The sequence below is a fragment of the Solanum lycopersicum genome, chromosome 8 (assembly GCF_036512215.1).
Source record: "Solanum lycopersicum chromosome 8, SLM_r2.1".
Taxonomy (NCBI): Eukaryota; Viridiplantae; Streptophyta; class Magnoliopsida; order Solanales; family Solanaceae; genus Solanum; species Solanum lycopersicum.
The window spans coordinates 32,189,235-32,208,096 of record NC_090807.1 but is presented as its reverse complement, the minus strand read 5'-3'; the positions used below and the strand labels follow the sequence as shown (position 1 = coordinate 32,208,096).

The following is an 18,862-nucleotide window of genomic DNA, read 5'->3' as shown; positions in this document are numbered from 1 at the left end:
ATATAGCTCCAATAATTGTTGAGGGAAGAAAGTACTAAAAATTTTGGCTGAAGATGAAGATAAGGACGATAAGAAATGGTCACCTTCGGTGGTTGTATATGTTGTAGGAGCAAAATAGTCTATTGGATCTATGAAAAGGTTTATTGCAGTCCAGGGGCCTTTCTCTGCTAAACCAGTAGTGCTATATCATTTCGATGGATACTTTGTCGTTAGATTTTCAAATGCAGAGGAAAGGGATAAGGTGTTGGGTGGAGGACCTCACTATTTTCTCAAAAGGCCTGTTATATCTTCTAGATGTATAACCTGAGAAGCCTTGGGTGAACCTATTTTCCACAAATCGACTAGCTGGGAGAGGTATTAATTTAAACTATATAGCTCCAATAATTGTTGAGGGGGAGAATGTACTAGAAAATTTTGGCTGAAGATGAAGATAAGGACGATAAGAAATGAGCACCTTCGGTTGTTGTATATATTGTAAGAGCAAATAAATCTATTGGATCTATGAAAAGGTTAATTGCAGTCCAGGGGCCTTTCTCTGCTAAAACAGTAGTGCTATATCATTCTGATGGATACTTTGTCGTTAGATTTGCAAATGCAGAGCAAAGGGATAAGGTGTTGGGTGGAGGACCTCACTATTTTCTCAAAAGGCCTGTTATAATGAAGCCTTGGCTCCCAGAATTTAACTTCAAAGAAGACATCCTCACCACTATTCCGATATGGATAAAACTTCCTACTCATACCCTTAACTGTTGAAATTTGGTGGTACAAAGCAAAACAGGAAGTTGTTTGGGACAACCACTATATGCTGATGAGTGAAAAACACAAAAAAGTCAAATATCATTTGCGAGAATACTGATCAAAATGGATGTGGCTAGACCTCTTCCCAAGATGATTAAGATTCAAGACCCTATGGGGAGAGTGTTGGAGCAACAAATCTGGTATGAATGGAAGCCACCGTTTTGTCAAAAATGCTTACAAGTAGGTCATTCATGTGTAGACAAGCCAAAAGAAATACCAACAAATAGAGGACAAGGACGTGCAGAGGAAAGAACAGAGGCTTACAACAATGGAAGATAAGAATCAGGAAAAGCAAATAGATCCAAAGTCATATCATATACATGAAGTGGGAACACAAAAGGAGAATGAGAATACACAAGAGCAGGAGAACTGCAAATTGTGAGATACACATCAACTGGTAAAAGAGTGGCATTGCAAACTACATGGATTGAAAATATTGAGCAGGGTGAGAGTTATATGCTTGAAAGTGGGCAGCATAGTGGAGAAAGTGAGGAAGCACAGGTTTCACTAAAGGAACCCTCCTTTTCAAGTACCTCGGGGTTCCACTCAGTTCAAAAAAGTTATCTATTAGTCAATGTAAACCATTAATAGTTAAGATGGTGGGGAGAATCAACACATGGACAGTAAAGTTTCTATCATATGAAAGGAGGCTCTAATTGGTACTAAGTGTTATAACTTCTATCCATGCTTTTTGGTCACATATTTTTCTCATCCCTAAAAATATCCTACAAACAGTAGAAACAATATGTAAGAGAATTGTATGGAAAGAAGATGCACAAAGTAAAGGGAAAGCACATTGTAAGGGACACACTATGCAAGCCCAAGGTTGCTGGTGGACTAAATGTAAGTGATGTTTATCTGTGGAATAAAGCAGCTATACTAAAATATCTATGGAATCTTGCATAAAAGAAGGATAAGTTATGGATTGTTTAGGTCCATACATACTATATTAAAGGCAGGAGACCATGGGAAGTAGCAGGGCAACAAGCTTCTTGGATGGTGAGGAAGATCATGCAAGCATCTCATTGGATTTCTGAGTTCGAATTCAAACGACAGAGATCGTGGATTCAGAAAATTTCACCATTAAAGATATATATAAAAAGATGAGGGGGGAGTTCACAAAGGTGCCTTGGAGAAGGTTGTCATGTAATAATGAAGAGAACCCAAAATGGATCTCCATACTCTACTTGACCAAAGATAGGAGATTCTATACCAAGGATAGGCTGGATAAATGGGGGATACAAACAGATCAAATATGTTCACTATGTAAGCAAGAGCTAGAGATGCACCAATATCTTTTCTTCTCATGCACTATGGCTGCTAGGATATGGAGTAAAGTATTACATTGGTTGTGCATTAACAGAAACACTGCAGGGTGGAATGAAGAATTGGAATGGGCTGTTTCACATGCCACATGCAAAGCACTGCAAGATTAACTATATTGACTCTCTCAGCTGACATGTATGGCAAGAGAGGACCTACAAAAATTTTCAAAAGAAAGAAAGAACCACCAAGGTGATCACCAGGAACATCACTCAAGAAATCCATTGTAGAAGCAGTATGCAACCGAAGTTGGTTGCTTTCATTCGTAATTGCAATTATTATCCATAGAATAGAAGTCTACTTGTACGGTTAGTAGAATGGAATTTGAGATTTGGGACATATAAAAAAAGAATTAAGTGAAAAACCATAGGTTAATTAAACAAACAAAACACAATAACAAATAAATGAATAAATAATAAAGGGAAGAAAGGTTTGCGGCGCAAGTCTGGTTTTGTCCGCCTGAGCCAACACTTGACCTAATTTTTGTTTAGGGCCTTTAGCCCAATTCTTGCCCCTTTTTTGTACCTGTCCAAGACTAAATCTTGAAACTTATTGCTTTGGGCCTTAGGCCTTTTTTTCACCTGTCCTACAAACTAACAAGATAATAATTAAAATAGAAGGGGGCTTAGGCCCAATAATTACAAAATACAAAAGCTGAAATTTCGAGGTTATTTAGATCATTTTCAATGCAATATACAGCATAACGACTAATGTATATCGTTGTATATTGTGCGTATCCAGCACTTTGATTCGCTCCGAACACATGTATGTCAACTCCAAGGACTTCTTCAATTTCATTGATTTGGTTGGGTGGATAAAAGAGAATTGGGCCTCCTTTGCCTATTTCGAGATGCAAGGGAGAACATGTGTAGTCCATATGACTCAATACGAGGGAGTTCATGCATAAACAAAATTTAATTAATAGCTCATCATGGAATCTCGGGTATAATTTAGAAGAGTCAACGACACCAAAGAAAACAGGCACATCGTTGACAAGATATTCGACCTATACTCGAGCTATATTATAATACCAAGACACTTTGTATCCAACAAATTTGATGTAACAAACATAAATAGAAAGAAAAAACAGATTCTACATGGAGAAACATAGTCAGTGGTTAATAATAATAAAGAGGAATGTGAGAATACTACTGCATTAATTGTTATTAACATAGAAAAAAGGAACAAAAACATATTAAACTCCATTAAAAAAATGGATGCTAACAGTAGGATGGTAGCATCTTATTGAGGCAGTAACACATGATAAGGGAGAAGTAAGAATCCAACAATGAAGATAACAAGCAACAACTTGTATGAATGAGGATTTGGAAACTGCTGGACAAGGACAACTTCAAGCAGACTGAAAATTTGAACTTAAACAACCTGATATTAACCAAAATAAACACATTTTTCATGCTCACATTTAGTTACAAATCTGAATGGTTCCCTAACTCCGCGATTCAACTAACAGTTCCATTTCTTAACCAAATGACTTGTCACCTAGAAGAATTTCGGACAATCAAATACCCCAACACTTTTTATTTAAAGACAAAAACTAACAGCCACATAATACGAGAGACTTGGATCATTCTAAGGAGGGGTTAAAATTATTCGAGTTAAAATTACTTAACGCAGGGAGCAACAACAACTAAAGAAAGGACTATTGCATTATGTCTTATTCTTCGAATATTAACTATCCTGTGAACTACAAACTGATATAGAGAACTAAAGGGAAAGCAAAAATGCAGGCAGGGACTTAAAAAGAAACGAGAAACATATGGGCTAAAATCTGGAAAGAAAAACAAAATCCTACATTTTATGCTAGTTCAACTACAAATGGTAAGACAAAATGGAGACATAGACAGCATTCCAGTTGTGCAAGAATAGCTATAAATCTCACAAGATGTTCTAACATCGATGAGAATCTGCTAACACACAATCAAAGAAGGCAACTAAAACACATGTGAACAGTGAAAGAAAACAGGTAAGTATAGCTAACACGTTCAAAGAAGGAACCAAATGAACATCAGAACTATTTCAAGCGAGATAAAGCAGTGGTTCAGCTGACTATAGAAATACAAAATCGAGCTAACAAATTGTAACGCCCAAGATAATCTCCAAAGCGATTTCACTGATGCTAATTAGCACACATTCGCAATTCAAAACTCACAGAAGAGTGAAGCAAAAGCAGAAGACAATGCAAGGAACCAACTCCACTTAACAAACGGGTACAAAGAATGTGATACAACACACCATATCGAAATAGAATGTAAGAGGGAGCTGAGACTACCTTTATTGGAGCAGCGACTGCAGAAGCCTTCCACCACTAAGCTTAACAATTTTGCAGCGTACTGGGTTTAGGAATTTGCTGGATACGATTTAGCAGAGAAGAAGAAGAGTAGTGGGGTCGGTGTGTCGCTATATTGTTGTTGTATTGTTTGCTGATGGTATTGTTGGTGGTCTTGGGCTATTAAAGATAGGGCTCGGCATAAGGGAAAATCAAAATATTGAATTGAATTGAATTTTTTTGATATTTTGATTTTGGTTTTTTTATTTTGATTTGGTATTCAGTACATGTTTTTATATTTTTTGATATTTCAGTTCGGTTTTAGGTATATAATTTTGTGTTATTCGGTATTTCGATTTATTGAAATATATTATATTATAATATATATTTATATTATGTTAATTATTAATGTTAAATAATAAATATTATAATTTAAAATAAAAAAACTAAAATGTAAAAGACACTTCTTTGATGTAACTATTTTAGCCCATTAAGCTTAAAAATTAAGGAAAAATAACTTAAATATACAATGATAAGTTTAGTATTCTCTAACTTTCCCTTCTTTTTTTAAATATTACATAATTTTCTTTTTTTTAATTTTAGTAGAAGTTTAGGGGTACATAGTCTTCTCTCTCCTATAACATACACTTCCTTAATATCATGCCTATTTTTTCTCCACTAAAACACTCAGTCTTCTGAATCACTTTTTGAATTTGAATTATTAATTTTAATTAAAAACGTTTCACAACATTTAATATGAAATTTTGAATTTCAAAATTCAAAAAATTTGAAATTTCTGAAAATTGGACCATTGTTCTCTGGTTCTTCTTCTTCTTCTTATTCCATCATCCGTCTATAGTCTTTTTCTTCTTCTTCTTAATCCATCATCTGTTCTTATTTTCTTCTATTTTTTTTTTCTTGTTCATTGCTATATTACATCAGCCGTCTCTAGGTGTTCTTTTTCTTCTTACTCCATCATCCGTTCTTCTTTTCTTTTCTTTTTTTTGTTTTTGTTCATTGTTCTATTACATCATATTAATGGATCTTTTTACTAATAAAAGGATTTATGATTCGGACAATGAAAATTGGAATGAAAATAGAAAAAAGTCTTTGCATGATCCTATGAATGTTCAGAAGAATTCAAACAAAGATCTTGACGAATCATCTAAATCAAAGGTTGACAAAATACACCAAAAGAAGAAAAAAAGAAGCAGCAACCATTGTTGTTGAAATTAGTAAAAATTTTAGTAAAGGAATCCCACATGTATCATGAATTTTTGAAAATTGTTATCATGTATCAGACAATAAATTTAATACATAAGTACTCAGTGTGTTATAGTGTGTTAGTCGATGCATTGATACATGAATTAGATGTGTATCATATGATTTCCTATGTATCTCGAGTTTTTGAAAATTGTTATCATGTATCAGTCAATAAGTTTAATAACTGTGCCATCAAGTGTGCTTGCTGATACATATCGACTTAGTGTGTTATAGTGTTTAGACGATGCATTGATACATGAATTAGATGTGTATCATATGATTTTCTATGTATCACGAGTTTTTGGATTGTTATCCTGTATCAGTCAATAAGTTTAATGACTGGATGTTCATAAAAATGTCTTCAAACTAGATGATATAATCTTGAATTTTCAAAATTTGAAATTGTTATCCGATTACGTGCTGAATTAATGTTTATTAATGAACAGTTACCGTAATTTAAGCTGATTTAGATAACAAATTTAAATGTTCTGTTTTTTCCCTTTTTTAATATTAACAGTTTTAAGTTATTGTGTATCATTTACCATGTATCACAACATACTAATGTATCACGCCACAACAATTTTAAGGGATTATTAGTAAATACTAAATTTGTCGGGACAGAATGCAATTATTGTATTACACTATGGGATTCCTTAAATTTATACAAAAATTAAACAAAAACATTTGTAAATTTTTAAATTTTAAAAAAACCCACTAAGCAAACCCATTAAAAAAAATAAAATAATAAAATTGAATCGAAATAATAAAAATTAAATCGAATCTAATTATTTCGATTCGATGTTTGATACATATTATATAATAATCGAAAACCAATAAATCGATAAAAAAATAAAACCAAACCAAATTACCGAATATCGACCCCTAGAGATAAGTGAATAAGGTATGGAGTGATCACATGAAGCCAACTGTTGTGTCTAAGAAAGTCAATAACAGGTAAGAGCCAATCAATCAATTGCCAATAATTACGCATAAAATAACTTCCATGAGCCAACCATTTTTCTCTGACAAGCTAACTTCCAACAAAAACGTTGAATATTGTAGAAATACAAGACAAGTTGAAGAAAAAAGATATTTTTTTCCTCTTCCTCATTCTACTTAATAATAATAAAATTTCTCAGATAATGAGAGAATAGAAGGAAAGAAGAGAAAAAAGAAAGAGGGTTTGCAAAGCAATCTCTCCTTCTTTGGATCTCTCAAAACCATATTATAATTTTATTTATCTAATTAGTACAATCTTTATATTTTATATATATATATATATATATATATATATATACTTTAGAAACTACCCTTTTCTTCTTAATTCAGCAATATCCCAAATTCATTTGTATTTCTCTATATATTTCATTCCTCATAATTATAATTCTTGAGGAGTTCCTCTTCATTTTTCTTTTATATAAAATTGATCATGAGTAGACTCCGCGTAAATTCATCTCCTGATTTAATGTCTAATTCAACGTTTGAACAATGCTATGATGATTCTGCTTTAGAAGGTAATGTTTGATCATTTTATGTTTTGTTTTGTTTGTGGGATATTATTAAGTTTTCTTGATTCATTCATGACAAAAAAAAAACAATGAGATATTCATGTTTTGAATTTTTATTTTATGTTGCAAATATCTGTATTTTCAGGGGTTGCAGCCAACATTAAGTTATTGCTAAAGTTGATTCAAGAGCACAAAAATGCTTGTAACAAAGAAAAGAACGATGGGCGGAGAATGTTGAGGGTGGCAACCATGATGACCATTCTGGATAGTGTTAGGACGAGAATTCAGAAATGTCAATCTTTTGGTAACAAATCACCATCAGAAGCTGAATCTACTAGTCATGTTCCCATAGACAAGAAGCACCACGAAGTGATGATTGATGAGAAAGAAAAGCTGAGGAAACAGCTAAATGCAAGCTTGGTAGCACGAAAGAGCCTTGAAGTCATGTGTTCAAGCTTAGGAAAAGAAAAAGAGATTATGGCAGCAGAGCTCTCAAAGAAAGTCCACGAGTTGAATGAAATGGAGGACCTCATCAATGATCTCAAAGAACAAAATGAGAATTTGGTGGAAAGGTTACATGAACGTGCCACCAAGCAAAAAGAAAGGAGGCATAGCAGTGATGGAGGAGAACTACAGGGATACATTGCCCTCCAAGAGAGAAATAAGGCACTTTCGGAGAACCTCCTAAAGTCATTGGATGGGTATAAGTCTATTAAGAGGAAATGGAAGGATGCACAAGCAGAAAACATGGCGATGCATGCAACCATGGAGGAAATGACAGCAAAAATTGGTGCTGGACTTGCCAGAATACACAGCTTTAAAGAACGAATTGCCTCTGAAAGTGTGCCCTCGACAAATATCCAAGAGGAGATTGTTGAATTAGAGCATATGTTTGAATGCTTTAAAATGCAGGTGGCAGAACACGGTCCAAAAGAAGGGGAATGTGTCAAACCAAAAGTAGATATTAGTGCTTGCAAGCCAACAGTTTTTGCATGAGTAACTTAGAAACAAGCGTTAAAACACAAGGAAGAAAAGATGGTTCTCAAGGTTTTCTTTGGCATGGTCCAGGATCATGGTGTTCCACTGAAAATGGAGAAACATTAACCCATTCTCTGTTATGGAGTCAACGTAATAAAGGAGTCAACTATATGGTATGTAACAGGAAATAACTAGTAATGTTGTTTTTTTATTCATCTGCAAGTTACAAGGTATCCATTTTGTCTTCAGTTCATTTTTTATTTGACCTTATTGTCCTAACTTGCAATGTAACCCTTTTTACAAGACCTTGAAGTGCTCTTTATGGAATTATAACGGAGAGCAGAATTCTGAATCTACTTTGTTTAAGGAGGGAGTGGGTGGATGGGATGCAGTTATGGATTCACTCTGCAATTTTGAGCTCCTCTATCTGCAGATTTGATCAAACCTTTCAAACTATATAAAACACAAACTGAACTAGATTTTCATTTAATATTTAACTTGTACATCAACAGAAGAAAAAAACACGACTTTTTGGGGTACAAGTAACTGAATGATCAAAGACATGAACAGTCATTTGGAAAATATTTAGTTTTATATAATGGCAGATGAAAAAAAAACAAGTCTTGTTGCATGATGTGAAGCATGGGTAGAAATTTTACACTATTCCAGCTCCAACAACCTAGAGCCAGCAATGCAGTTTAGAATCCAGGAGTGGCTGGCAGCTACAGCTCCAGTTGAACTAGCCAAAACTTCTGCATTAGATCTTCTGCGCGCTATAATTGAAATTTTTTCACTTCCTTCGCACTGATCAAGTTGTTCATGACTATAAATTACAAACAGTAGAGGGCATCCGGGTGAAAGAATTTCCTGATCCAGTGCAATAGGCTTCCTGTTAAGGACAATTCCTCCAGCAGCAATAACAAGGTCATGTAGGTAGCTCTTGTATGAAGATAAAAAGTCGCCCATAAAAAAGAACTTGTATCCATTGAAAAGCTTTGGTTGCTGCAAAACAGGAATTTTGATATTTAACGAATGCATAACAGGACCTTCACAAATGATGAAACTGCAGCTAGCAAAAGATAAAAATGCACTGAGACCTATTAGCAATCATTCCAACTGAACATCAATTTCTACTTGGTAGATTAATTTAGATGGGTGAGGTGTGGGATCAATGAATCAAAGGAAATGACAATCTTAATGCTCCGAAGATTCTAGTTAAAGTTCCATTCTCTTTATGGAATAGGAATCTATTTGGGAATGCATACAACCTAAAAGAGTGTTTTATACACACAAGGACTTACACATTACTTTAACCGCCACCACTCCAGAAAAACAAAGGTATATCAAGTATTTTTTCAACACTTAAATCTAATTCTTTTCCTTTTATTTGTTCAAAAAGTGTATTATCAAATATAATTTTTTGGTGTGATGATTCTTCATCTTCATAATTCTCTTTAGATATTATTTCGTTTTCAGACATTATATTTCTTCCTCTTCTTCTATTTCATTATCTAGTTTTTCTTCTCCATTTTCAGTTTCTATATCTGATACTTCATATATACTATCGTTTTCACTTAATTCATAGTCTATGTATTCTATTTGCATATATTCGTCATTACCTATAACTATTTCTGCAATTTGTTTTCTTTTTGGATTCCAAACAAATTAAAATGCACTTGAAATCTGGAGAAAGATGTAACCTTGTTTAAAATCCTCAATCTTCCAAGCTTAGGCCCATCCACAATGCCATGAGTATCTATTTTAATCTCGTATTGTTGTTCATCGACATATTCTGTGGCTTCCAAGCTAGCAATAATCCCTGCAGGCATAAAAAAGTTAAGATGGACAAAAACAGAAACTAAACTCTGGTTGTAGAGAACACATTTGTTACTCTAACATATTAATTTGCAGTTAAGAAAACAAGGTTACTGACAGTTGATGCTCATTATCCATTTCCCAGCCAAGACACCCATCAAATACTTGAGAGTTCTTCGGCATGCTCCTTTCTCATCAGTAGAAGCAATGACATGGGTGACACTTAGGTCCCAGTTCTTGACTACTGTCACGCCAGACAACCTCTTTAATTTAGAAACAAGCTCCTGTAAGATGAGGATTTAAGTTATCACCAGATAATGAACCTCATTTGTCTCAAATAACTAAGATCCATGAAAATTATCATGTTTGCTTACTTTTTCATCTGCGGTTAGAGCTGAACAACAGAGCACTAAGTTCTTATTCTTCTTCTGAGACTTCCACTGCAAAGTAGCACCATTATCAGGTGTTGCTGAGACATTGGGTTGGTGGATACGAGAATTTCTGCATATTAGAGGCAAAAAGAAAGGGAATAAGTACTTGGAGCCAAAATGTAAAATTTTCAGCTAACAACAGTTCTAAGAATCTGTTAGTCCAACCTTTTAATGCTATCTCCAATCTTTGTCTGTTTTCCTGGGATCTCGGATGGCAACTTAGAGTTAGCATGCAAAGGGCATAACATAACAAAGTTATCCTACAACAAGGAAAATGGAGTGAGTGGCGTTGAATCTTTTATGAAATATAGTTCTGGGTGATTGAAATTAAGACGTACAGAATCCCATCTACACTCTGGTGTCAATTTGGCACAAGGAACATGAAAGCTTTTGCGACAACTCATCTCATAACACCCAAGAGCTGCCCCCTTTACTCCACAGAAAAAACAAGTGATCCTTCGACTCCTCTTCAGTTCAGATTCAAGGTTGACCACATCATCGTCTCCAAAATATACATTAGGGGCCCTGTAGATGTGCATTTCTGCTTTTTACACTAGAAACAATTTGACTAGCAACAGATTCGAAAACGTTTTTGACAAGGCCAAATTACTGCACATTGAACACATTAGATGCAGATAAAAGATTTACACTTACCTTTTAATTAAAAATACGAAATTGACTTGATTAAACAAGACAATTGTGACACTGATGATGAAATTATCTATAAAGCCAAGAAGTATCTGTTATTATTGCAGATAATTTTTATATATTACCATTGCCACATTTATGTGAAGGAAAGATAAGAGGACCTTCTGAAAAGTAATTACCATTCTGCACAATATTTGTGAACATGTATAACACCTGGTGCTCCATTGACATCTTCTTTGACAGGGTTTCCATTAAGGTAGCTTACCATGATTCCTGAAACCTGAAATTTTGTAACAGAAAATGGTATACAATTAATATACAATCGAGAGGCAGATTTGAAGAATTTAGAATAAATAGAAGGGGGAACTAGAAAAAGAAAACACAAAAATCAATGGCTTCTACCTCAGATATCTCTGCTGAACGGCAGAAAGCACATTGTATTTTGCTTTGGCTTGCCTCACACTTCTGCAAAACTGAATCATTCGAGTTCAAAACAGATTTATCTGTTTCCAATGAATTGAGCACTCTCTTCTGAATCTTTTGAAGCGTAATATTATCCTTGTCAGCAAGCTGCCCATCATCAGAAAACTTCACTTTTTTCTTCCCATGAAGCTTGTTGTCACTACCAAGCTCACATTTCTTCAGTTTTGTACTACGAGTAGGTTTCTTGTTATCCATGGGAATCAATCTATTTGCTGATTCGAAAGGCAAAGCTTCATCTTGAATTTGTGGAATGTTACACACAGCAGTTTTCTTTCCGCCTTTTGGTCCAAAACAGTTTTTAGCTTGTTCACGTAATGATCCCTTGCGGAATATATTATGCGTCTTCAAGTCAAGTGTCTCGACACTTCCTTCACTATGTTTTTCCTGATTCACAATAGTAGACAAGTTGAAGGACTTTGAGTTATTGCCCTTGCGAAGTCTTTTAGCACCACATGAAGTGGAAATGTCTTCTACAACTGACTCAGTGACATTTCTAGAGGATCTACCCTTTTTCTTGTTTTTCGAATCCTTCTTATTCGAGATAAATGCATTGGCATTATCCTGATTGTTCTTCATAGTGTTTTCAGCTGCTTTTAGTGAAGCATCATGAACTTCTGATAATTCTCCAATTATGTTTTTTCCTTGTTTCTTCTGGCTACTTCTCAATGACTTGCTCCTGCTAGACTTGCAAACAACGTCTTTTCTACTAGTGGTTTTATTTACAGGAGAAAATATCGCGGGTGAACTCAGCTGTCCTTTATCAGTACCCTTTTCATTTTCCACAGCTGTTCTGTTTTCAGTTGCTGATGCATTAATGTCACTTTCCTCAACTGAGTGAGCTTGAGTCTTTTCCTGAGCTTCAGCAGAATCAATAGTATCCTTAAGCTAAACCATAAAAGAGAAATATTAGAGACTAAACAAGTCTGGAAATGAGAAAGAAAAAAACAGTTTTGACACCATAGGCAATAATTATACCACAGAGAAGTACCTTCATCTTAAAGGGACTAGAACAAAGTTCAGGGGAGCAAGCTCTTTGTGTCCAGTCAAACATCTCACTGTCAAAAAGATCTGCTCCATTTGCTGCATCATAGGGTCCACTCTGTATAGCGAAAAAGTGGGAAAATCAATGAAATTTCTTCAAATCAAATACATACAGAAAGTGTCAACATGAATAAGATCACCAATAAGCTTGACTCTGGATCATAAAACATGAAAGCTAAGTGGAAGGGTAGGAAAAGAGAATAACCAAAAACCTGATTAAAGGGTTTCTATAGTAATATTTTATGTACAGGAAGTTAGTTTGAAAAATAAATATCAAACGATAAGAATGATGCAGACTGGGAAGCAACCTCTCTTCCTCATCCAACAGAAAATGGATAAAGAAAGATCAAAAAAGCAATATAGGAGGACTCAGAAAATCAAATTGTAGAATAGAAACCTATCCTGCCAACACATCAGGCCAAACAATCAAGTCTTGCTAATTTTCCAGTTTAGGGTATACTTCATTCTGGAGGGGAAGCAGTTATAAGTTGGATACTATGGTACTTACTTTTGGAGTCATTTCGCAGTGAACCTCATCATCCAAGTCTTTCATATCGCTGAAGGATGGAAAAGCTGGAGGAGTATCCATGATAACGTCCCCATCTGTTTGCTGACTTGATTTATCTACATCCTCTTCTCTCAGCCAGAAGAATGGAGATAGCACAGGTTCTCCTTTTTCATTTAGCATAGACCTATCTCTCTCAATTACCAATGGTTTCTGAACTTCATCGGTGATGGATTTGCCATTTCCATCAACTAACTTTGTAGGTGGTGGAGTCTCTGAAGGTGGATATTGTGGCACCTGTACTCTCTTCTTTGTTGGAAAAGAAGGTCTAATAAGATTTGATCCGGAAATTTTTTTGTTGCACCCTGAAGATCTTTTTGATCCTTTCCCTCTTTTTCTTTTCTGATTGTCTGTCGCTGGAGCTTCTGTTACAGTTTTAGGTGTCTCTTGGAATCCACAAACTTTTTCGCCATTAGATCGAGTGTTTTCCCCTGTATGAATGATAAAGATGCCCCACGCCAAAATTAGTTACAGAAGTGATAATAACTATGGCTGTTGGCCAAGCCAATTTAGCTTCTCCAGAACCATAATTTTGATCAAAACAAATACATTTGTATTATTTTCAAAAACTAAACAATGAAGATCAGATGCAAAGCAGAGCTTCTGGCATCCATATCATTAAATGCTCTACATGAATAACAAATATGATGTCTTTAATGAGGTTGATTATTGACAACATCAAATTAACTTGATGAGAACTATCTAAAAACTCCTGAATGTCAATTGTTTCAATTAGAAATACAGAAAAACAAAAGCATGCAAGTTTTAAAATGAAAGACATGCCTGTTCAAGCATGGATTAGCACATCAAACAATCGATTCCAAACACCCTTGTTGAACAACTGCCCATGATGATAGTAGGAATATTTATACATACAATGCTTCACAAGATTGAGGAATGACAACTAATTGAATATTACCTGGTAATTTTGTGGAAGGATTGGATTGAGTGAGAAACATATTGACTCCTGAAGCAATTTCCATGTTCTTATAGATGCTCACCAAGTTATCCATGTGGAGAGCAGGTCGGATTTCTGTAGCACGAAATATTATAGAAGTTAAACAAGGAAAGAAGAAAGAGTTAAAAATAATCTGTACAGTAAAATCAACAATGAAAACATTACTCTTGAATTAAGTTTTTGTGTAACTGGACATATAAGCTTAAGCAAATAGAACTGTAATGACTAAACAAACATGCAAAACGGGGAAACTGGCTTTTCAATCACACATTATGAGCAAATTAGAATGTTCTTTAATTGAAAAGAGCAGCACTACTGATTGATCACCCCTGCTAGCACCTCAACATTGATTATTCTGTTAAGTATATATAAACACTCATCATACCATACAACTGCTGAGCTGATTACCATTATAGCAATGTACAGAGTCTTCAATTTTTAGGCAATTTTATTGATTGTAACACAAATGCTTCTATAAATTCAAACCCTAAAATACCAAAATTTGATAAAGCAGTAGGGAAAAAAAACAAACCTCTGCGATGAAATGGAACTTTGCACACCGGACAATTGGATCCAGATTTCATACCAGTTTGAATACATAAACTGCGAAAAAGGGAAAATCAAATTATCCAAATTCCCAATAAAAAAAAACATAAATAAACATTTTGTCATGGACTTCACTTACTTGCAAAATACATGATTACATGTAAGTGAAACAGCAGAATTGAACAGACTCAAGCTGTGAACATAGACCAAAACGAAAAAGAAACATTAAGATTATACAAAATCAAAATTTTAAATGAAATTGAAAAAAATATATAAACAATGAACTGTACCAAATGGGGCATTTGAGCTCTCTTCCCATTCTTTCAAGGTGCGAAATATCTGCCATTATCTACAAAGAATGTGACTTGTGAGAGAAGCTGAATTGTGAGTGAGATGTGAATAACAGTAAATGTTAACAGCGAAGGTGTTCTATATTTTTGAGGGGGAATTATTTGAAATTTTAGTGAAAGCGCGCTTATTCTCTCCCGCCACAACATCTGCAATTTTTGCCCTCATTCCTTTTGGGGGCGTCCGACCTAATCCTAATTTTTGTTTTATTCTTTAAATTAGGTAATATGTTTGGGTTTTGTGCCGTTATAAATAATAATGAAAAAATTATATATAATAGCAACTATAAGTCAAATTAAATGGTATAAATATACATTGATTTAATTGTATCCTGTAGCAAACTATAGTTATTTCCACCACTCTCCTTGGTAGAATCTCGTTCACCACTCTCTGCTTGCCTCTCTCGCTTTTTATACAAACACAAATGTATAAAATGTCTTTGTGTTTGTATAAAGCGAGAGAAAATTATATAAATACATATATTTTCGTTCCCCTCTCTCCCCTCTCTCAGATCTCGCTCGCCACTCTCCCTAATCTCACTCGCTTCTCTCGCTTATACAAACAGAAACGAAGTGTATAATTTCAGTTTTGTTTCTATGAAGCGAGAGAAATTGTATATACACAGACAAATACATATTTTGGTCCTATACACTTACAATTATACAATAAAAATACTCCTTTTCTAGTTTCTTTTGTCTTTCTCTCTTTCTCATTTTATACAAATTCAAATTGTATATAATTTCTCTCTTTCTCGTTTTATACAATTCGTTTCAATTGTATCCCTGCCCAAGTCTCTTTTGCCTTTCTCTCTTTCTCATTTTATACAAATTCAAATTGTAAATAATCGTCCTATACACTTATGATTATACAATACAAATATTTCTCTATTGAGTCTCTTTTGTCTTTCTCTCTTTCTCATATATATAAATTCAAATTGTATATAATTTCTCTTTTTCTCGTTTTATACAATTCTTTTTATACCATTCGCTTCAATGGTATATGTATAGCGAATTATACATATATATGTTTGCTATGGAACGCAATTATGCAAACTTTGTTATAACATACAAATATGAATTTTGTATTTTCTATATGTGAAAGTTCCCCAATAATAATTGCATTAAACTTGCAAATAATTTTTTTTCTAATATATCTATACATTAAAAATAATAGAAAAATTGGTTCATAAAAAAATATTAGCAATATTTCGACATGAATTCGATTACTTATTATTATCACATAACTCAAAAACCTCTAATGAATGAAGTACTCACGAAATAATAAATCACTGTTTTTTTAATCAATATTAAGAATGTGTTTGGTATGAAGAAAAACATGTTCTCGAAAATGTTTTCCAATTTTCTCATGTTTGGTTGGGGCAAAACTTTTGGAAAATGTTTTCCAAAACTCTCATCCAACTTCATATTATATTTTTAAAAAAAAACATCGATTTCTAAAAAATATTTGCAATTTCAAAATTTTATATTTCACTTTGTCCTCCCTCCGAACCCAATCAACTCTCCATCCCCCTCCAAAATAATTAAATTTGTTTTCTAAAAACTATTTTCAATTTCTAAAATTTATTGGTTTCACCCCGGATCCCCCCCACCACCACCACTACCTCCCCCCCCCCCCAAAAAAAAGTCAAAATTTTATTCCTTCCCCCTACCCTCGAACCCCCCCCCCTCCCCCGCCAAAAAAAAAAGAATAAGTTTGTCTTTAAAAAATATTTTCAACTTCAAATTTTATTTTTTCATCCCTAGCCTCGACCCCCACCCTTTACCAGCCTACCTCCCCTCTCCCCCGAAAAAAATTAAGTTTATTTTTAAAAAAATATTTTTGACTTCAAATTTCACCCCTACCCTCGACTTCCCCGCCCACCCCACATCCCAAAATAAAAATTTTCATTTTGTTTTTAAAAAATATTTTCAACTTCAATTTTTTTAATTTTTCACCCCTAGCTTCCACCCCCAGCCCCTTACTACCTCATCAGCGCCCCCCTCCCCTACCCACCCACACACAAAAAAAATTGTTTTAAAAAAAATACTTTTCTAACTTCATATTTTTATTTTTTCACCCATACTCCTCCTACCCCCTCCCACCCCCACTCAAAAAAAATAATTAAGTTTGTTTTAGAAAATATTTTCGACTTCAAATTTTTATTTTTTCACCCCTACCTAGACCCCTGCCCCCACCCCCAACACTCACCCCCACCCCACCCCACCCCACCCCACCTCCCAAAATAAATTTCCTTTTTGTATTTAAAAAATATTTTCAACTTTAAATTTTTGTTATTTCACCCCCCACCCTCCCCACCCAAAAAAAATTAATTTTATTTTTAAAAAACAATTTCAACTTTAAATTTTTATTTTTTTCACCCACTACACCCCCATACCCACCCCCACAAGCCCCCCTTCCCTCACCTCCTAAAAAATATTTTCAATTTCAAAAGTTACTTTCTACTCAAGTAAAATAAAATATTTCTCAAATATATTTTTCATTCATCAATCAAATACTAAAAATTATTTCCTAAAAATATTTTCTACTCACCAACAAAACATGAGAAAATAAGTCATAAATCTACTTATTTTCCGGGAAAACATTTTCTAGAAAAACATTTTCTATGGAAAACATATTCCTTCGTACCAAACACACCCTAAAAGGAAAATAAAGAAGAAAATAAGAATATATATACAAAGAGATTTTGTAAGAAAAAGAAACATTTAAGTTGCATAGATTATACAATAATGATATATATCTTAGGATAAAATTCAAAAATTTGTTAAATATTCAAAAAATATATTACACTTGAACATGAAAGCAATTATAACTTTTGAACTTGCATAATGAGTTTCTTCAATTGATAAGTGAGAAATTTCATGTCTATGTACAAATAGATAATATGTAAGCTTATATATAATATTTTTAAGTTATAGAATTAATTATCGAATATCAAAACATGAATTCTTGGAACAGAGTACAATAATTATTTTTTGCACAATGAATATACGTACCATATGTGTATATGTTCAATATAACCGGAGACAATAACTTTGCAGAAACATAAATAACATAGTTTAAAACATGTACTCAAAAACAACAATTAATATTATAAGCATAAATTAATGAGTGTAAAAAACATTTGAGGATATGTAAAAATAGAATGAAATAGAAGGAAAAAATTTATTCCACTTAATGCACAATGTCACCTTAAGAAAACTATTTCCCTCCAATACAAGAGGTTTAAAGAATTACATTCTCTCGGGATGAAATGATTTTATTCACCAACTTATTGATACAAAAGCAATGGTGTTAGTAAGTCACTCAACAGAAGCAAAGTACACGAATATTTAATTTTGCGAAAGTAGAAGAAGAAGATCAGAATTTTTGTTGTTTTAAAATGACAGGAAATCCCACTATTTATAGACAACAAAGGGTACAGTGAACAAATATTTATTGTGCCTTGTCAGAAAGGTTACAATTATTTGGAAAAGTTACAACCATTTGAAAAGTTCACAACCTTTTATAAAAGTCACAGCTTTTAATAAAAGTCACAAATTTTGGTAAAAATCGCAACTCGCATTTAAGTCACAACTCTTCATTACAGGCACAACTTTTCATAAAAGTCAAATCTTTTCATGAAAGAGGAGGGCTAGTTTTGGAATTAAATAATTTAAAATAAATTTTTTGCTTGTGGTCGCCAAGTAGGCGAACCTAAGGCTCTTTTTAATATAAATATGTGATATAAAGTTTTTTATTTTTAGAAAAAATTAATGTCAATTTAATTCTTTATTTTATCCTCTAAAAAAGAATTGACTTTTTCTTATTATACATATTTTATTTTTATTTTCTTATTTCATAGAGCAATAT

General features: G+C 33.6%; 2 protein-coding genes and 1 long non-coding RNA gene across 3 annotated transcripts; 1 reads left to right on the top strand and 2 right to left on the bottom strand.

Moving 5' to 3' along the window:
- Nucleotides 1–2,473: 2,473 nt before the first annotated feature.
- On the bottom strand, nt 2,474–4,585 carry LOC138337620 (uncharacterized). Its single transcript, XR_011210964.1, has 2 exons — nt 4,412–4,585; nt 2,474–3,002 (listed from the first exon to the last, which is right to left on the bottom strand). It is a non-coding gene; the product is annotated as an uncharacterized lncRNA (long non-coding RNA).
- Nucleotides 4,586–6,695: 2,110 nt separating this feature from the next.
- Nucleotides 6,696–8,509, top strand: LOC101267725 (uncharacterized). The gene is made up of 2 exons (XM_004244813.5): nt 6,696–7,185; nt 7,325–8,509. The coding sequence occupies exons 1-2, from the start codon at nt 7,101–7,103 to the stop codon at nt 8,173–8,175; spliced, it is 936 nt and encodes a 311-aa protein (XP_004244861.1). The 5' UTR covers nt 6,696–7,100; the 3' UTR covers nt 8,176–8,509.
- A 106-nt stretch (nt 8,510–8,615) lies between these two features.
- On the bottom strand, nt 8,616–15,212 carry LOC101256694 (protein BREAST CANCER SUSCEPTIBILITY 1 homolog). The gene is made up of 14 exons (XM_004244829.5): nt 14,935–15,212; nt 14,784–14,837; nt 14,631–14,701; nt 14,060–14,173; nt 13,084–13,571; nt 12,523–12,633; nt 11,454–12,419; nt 11,231–11,331; nt 10,742–10,928; nt 10,569–10,663; nt 10,347–10,473; nt 10,091–10,256; nt 9,858–9,976; nt 8,616–9,159 (listed from the first exon to the last, which is right to left on the bottom strand). The coding sequence occupies exons 1-14, from the start codon at nt 14,988–14,990 to the stop codon at nt 8,818–8,820; spliced, it is 2,997 nt and encodes a 998-aa protein (XP_004244877.1). The 5' UTR covers nt 14,991–15,212; the 3' UTR covers nt 8,616–8,817.
- Nucleotides 15,213–18,862: the final 3,650 nt, after the last annotated feature.

Bases quoted from the DNA above. Each gene is read 5' to 3' on its own strand.
- LOC101267725 (XM_004244813.5), top strand. From the start codon at position 7,101: ATGAGTAGACTCCGCGTAAATTCATCTCCTGATTTAATGTCTAATTCA. The intron at 7,186-7,324 runs GTAATGTTTGAT...CTGTATTTTCAG, and splicing joins TGATGATTCTGCTTTAGAAG to GGGTTGCAGCCAACATTAAG.
- LOC101256694 (XM_004244829.5), bottom strand. From the start codon at position 14,990: ATGGCAGATATTTCGCACCTTGAAAGAATGGGAAGAGAGCTCAAATGC. The intron at 12,420-12,522 runs GTACTTCTCTGT...TTTATGGTTTAG, and splicing joins CTAGTCCCTTTAAGATGAAG to CTTAAGGATACTATTGATTC. The intron at 10,257-10,346 runs GTAAGCAAACAT...CTCATCTTACAG, and splicing joins CTCTAACCGCAGATGAAAAA to GAGCTTGTTTCTAAATTAAA.